This window comes from Colobus angolensis, unplaced genomic scaffold, assembly GCF_000951035.1.
Source record: "Colobus angolensis palliatus isolate OR3802 unplaced genomic scaffold, Cang.pa_1.0 Scaffold405, whole genome shotgun sequence".
NCBI classification, from domain to species: Eukaryota; Metazoa; Chordata; class Mammalia; order Primates; family Cercopithecidae; genus Colobus; species Colobus angolensis.
The window spans coordinates 121151-125266 of NW_012117433.1; the positions used below are offsets into that span (position 1 = coordinate 121151).

Consider the following 4116-nt stretch of genomic DNA (forward strand, 5'->3'; position numbering starts at 1 on the left):
GTTAATGGGTGCAGCACACCAACATGGCACATGTATACATATGTAACAAAACTGCATGTTGTGCACATGTACCCTAGAACTTAAAAAAAAAAATGTTATCCCCATTGATGGAAGTGGGGTCTGGTGGGATGTGTTTTTGTCATGGAGACAAATACAGAAATATAGAAATCCAACAATATCCATCTGTATTAGTCCGTTTTGTGCTGCTATAAAAAAATACTTCATGCTGGGCAATTTATACAGAAAAGAGCTATATTTGGCTCACAATTTACAGGCTGTACAAAAAGCATAGCACCAGCATCTCATTCTCGATAGGCTTCAGGAAGCTTTAAATTCCAACATTAGGTCATTCCTTTGCTCCCATACCTGATCATAGGCTGTTAGAAGCAGTCACACTATCTCTTGAATGTCTTCCTGCTTAGAAATTTCTTCCACCAGATACCCTTAAATCATCACTAAGTTCAGACTTCCACAAAGTCCTGGAATGGACACAATGCAGCCAAGTTCTTTCCTAAGGTATAACAAGGGTGATCTTTGTTCCAGTTTTTAATAAGTTTCTGATTTTGGTCTTAGACCTCATTAGCCTCGACTTCATTGCCCATATTTTTATCAGCATTTTGGTCAGAACCATTTAACCAATGCCTAACAAGTTTCAAACTATCCCTTATCTTCCCATTTTCTTCTGAACCCTCCCGACACTTCCAAACTGTGTTAATTACCCAGTTCTAAAGGCACCACCACATTTTCAGACATTTTTAGCAATGTCCCACTCCTGGTAACAATTTTCCATGTTAGTTCATTGTGCACTGCTATAAAGAAATACCTGAGGCCAGATAAAATATGCCAGAAGGTGGTTTATTTGGCTTACCATTTTGCAGAGTGTACAAAAATCATGGCACCATTTTGGTTTTGGTGAGGCCTCAGGAAGCATTTACTCATGGAAGAAGGTGACAGAGGAGGAAGCATATCATAATAGCAAGAGATGAAGAGGAAATAAAGAAAATGTCAGGCTCCTTTTTAAACCAGATTTCATGTGACCTAATGCAGTGAACACTCATTACCTTGGGGAGGGCACCCAGCCATTCATGAAGGATGCCCTCACGGCACAAACACCTCCCACCAGGACCCACTTCCATCATTGCTGAATCACGTTTTTAACATGAGATTAGGAGGGGACAAATATCCAAATTGTATCACCATCAAACTAAAACTTCTAAAAAAGTTTCAAAATTGTCCCTCTAGATTCGTCTAAATCTTCTGAGTACATGAACCAATCATGTGCACACCAGGTCAACTTCATTCCATCTCCAGTTTCTGTTGAGATCTTCTTTGCAGTTTTGTGCAGTTTCAATATATAATATCTAGGAATGGATTTATGTTTTACCTGATATTCTTTAATCACTTGAGAGTTTAGAGATGATCTTTCATAACTTTTGGAAACTTATCAAATATTTTACATATTGCCTCTACACCCTGCTCTGATAAACTTGGCTATTCAGTTGACAATTATGCAATCTACCAATAAAAATTTTCTACTTCTTTGATAGGTTTTTGAATTCCAGTTGACTTCAGAGGATATGAAAGTTCTAGATGGCCTAAATAGAAATTTTCGATATGTTGTTATGGATTTGTAAGTAACTTTGGAAAATGGGTTGCCAAGTTTATTTTTAGAGGAGGAATGTCAGATGGGTGTTAAAAGTGAACTCAATACCAGGGAGACAGGCCAATGTGAGTCAGAGGTGAGACAGGAACTCTGGAACTCTCCTTCTGGATTCACTCCAGAGCTCTGTTCTCTGACAGGGTGAGCGGGCCCAGGGTGCCTCTGCTCTCCTGACTCCCTGAAAATTTCCAGAGCAGCCAATATTATTGCTGAATCTGCACCTTTCATGTTGGCCTGGCATTTCAGCTATGGCCTGGTGGACAAATTGGATATTGCCCACATGGCTTGATTACATGTTTTTCCAAATCCGTACTTACAGCTTTTTCTTCCAAATCTGCTCAGTTCCTTATCAGATAAACATTTCCAACAACATTGGTATCCCATGCCAGAAATGCATCTCTTCCATGTGGAATTGCTCACTAGATCTTGTCAATTCAGTATCTTGACCCATTTCAAATTTCTTTCTTCCTTCTCTTTAGACCTTTGCTCATGACCCAAACACTGCATTTTGCCTCCAGAAAGTTTGCCCTTAGTGGGCGTTAGAACTCTTGGCTTTGATGTTTTTTGCAATATGGAAATCTAAATGCAGACTATAAAGAAGTTTTAGAGAAGAGAGATTAAAAGTCAAGGGAAGAGCCAGGCTCAGTGGCTCATGCCTGTAATCCCAACACTCTGGGAGGCAAAGACAGGTGGATCACTTGAGGTCAGAAGTTTCAGACCAGCCTGGCCAAAATGGAGAAACCCTGTCTCTACTAAAAATACAAAAGTTAGCCATACGTGGTGGCATACACCTGTAAATCCAGCTACTCAGGAGGCTGAGGCAGGAGAATCCCTTGAACCTGGGAGGCAGAGGTTGCAGTGAGCCGAAATTGTGCCACTGCACTCCAGCCTGGGCAACAGAGCAAGATTCCATCATTAAAAAAAAAATTAAAAAAAAATTAAGGGAAGAGTTGGACAGTCCCATCTTTGGGGATAATATATAGCTGACAAAAGGAGGCTGAGGAAGGAGAATCCCTTGAACCTGGGAGGCAGAGGTTGCAGTGAGCCGAAATTGTGCCACTGCACTCCAGCCTGGGCAACAGAGCAAGATTCCATCGTTAAAAAAAAAATTAAAAAAAAATTAAGGGAAGAGTTGGACAGTCCCATCTTTGGGGATAATATATAGCTGACAAAAGATCTTACTCTTTCTGTATACTCCAGGGTTCTAGGATTCACAGAAAGGCACTCACGTGATGAGGGAAAAACAAGTTATGTCACTGCTTGCAGTGGAGATGTTAATAGGTAATAGACAGGAGAATTAAAAAGGATAAACACAGCAGCACATCGTAAGAACTCAACGTTTTTAAATATCATTGTTTACATTTTTATTAGTTTAGAGGAAAATAGTAAAATAGGAGTGGCAAACATCAGTAATTCTCACCAATTATTCAATATTAATCATTTATTCATTCTATTTTATGTTATTTCCACCTAAAGATTGCCCTTAGCATAGAGTTTTGGATATGGAGCCCCATATCACATATGACAGTTTACATGTCTGAATCAAAGAAAATATTTTCCATATGGTAAGCAGCTAGTCAGTAATGAATACTTTAAAGGATATGTGATTGCTACCAAGAACATTTAACCCTCAAAACTTAGTGATGAACATATAGCTGGCTTATTTCTATTCAAAACAATGCAGGATGAGTTGCTGCTTTCATTGAGAATTTCAAATAGAAAAGATCTCTTTCGTCTATTGACAGATATGGAAGACTATGTTTGAACAACCGACCCTGTGTAGTTTGTGTGATAAATTCCAGGAATGCTCTTACTTTTGGGGAAAAAAAAAACACATTATAAAGTCATGTTCATGAAAGACAGATTCTACAAATTGAAAATAAACTTAACATTCACACTAATGGCAGTGTCATAGAAATCACTTTGCTACCAGCTTTTTAATAGTCATTTCATCCATATTATGTACTATCATTTCTCTTTTCAGTCTTGTGGACCACCCTGATTATCCATTTTCAGATGAATATTAGCATAGAGGATGTTGCACGACATCTAGCAGAAGGCCCTGCGTGTGGATGGTGATGCAGAGGATGTCTCTATGCTGGTGGACACATGGCCTCTGGTTAAATCCCTCCTGCTTGGCAACTCCAGTTGAACGTTTTCCTTAAAGGTTCTTTCCTTACTCCTTTCTACACACTTGTGTGTTTCTTTTCCTTCTACTTCATTAGGGCCAAAAATTGATTTGCCTATAAGTTTGGGGCAGAGTGGATAAATATTTTATAGACATTTTTGAGGTGAGAGTGGGTCGAGTTTGCAGCCCCTAGAGGTGCAGCAAGTGACCAGTATTTATCACTTAGTCTGTCTTTAGCTCTTTCAGAAAGAAGAAAACATACAGCATAGAACCTGAACACGAGCCATATTGACAGGATGACCAACAATCTATGGCCTCCCTCCAGCAT

General features: G+C 39.3%; 1 protein-coding gene across 1 annotated transcript in view; it reads left to right on the forward strand.

Moving 5' to 3' along the window:
• LOC105521705 (aldo-keto reductase family 1 member C4-like) overlaps positions 1–3687 on the forward strand; it is a 26025-nt gene extending 22338 nt beyond the window's left edge. The window contains 2 exon segments of the mRNA XM_011955991.1: positions 1548–1630; positions 3645–3687. Coding sequence (XP_011811381.1) covers positions 1548–1630; positions 3645–3687 — 126 coding nt within the window.
• Positions 3688–4116: the final 429 nt, after the last annotated feature.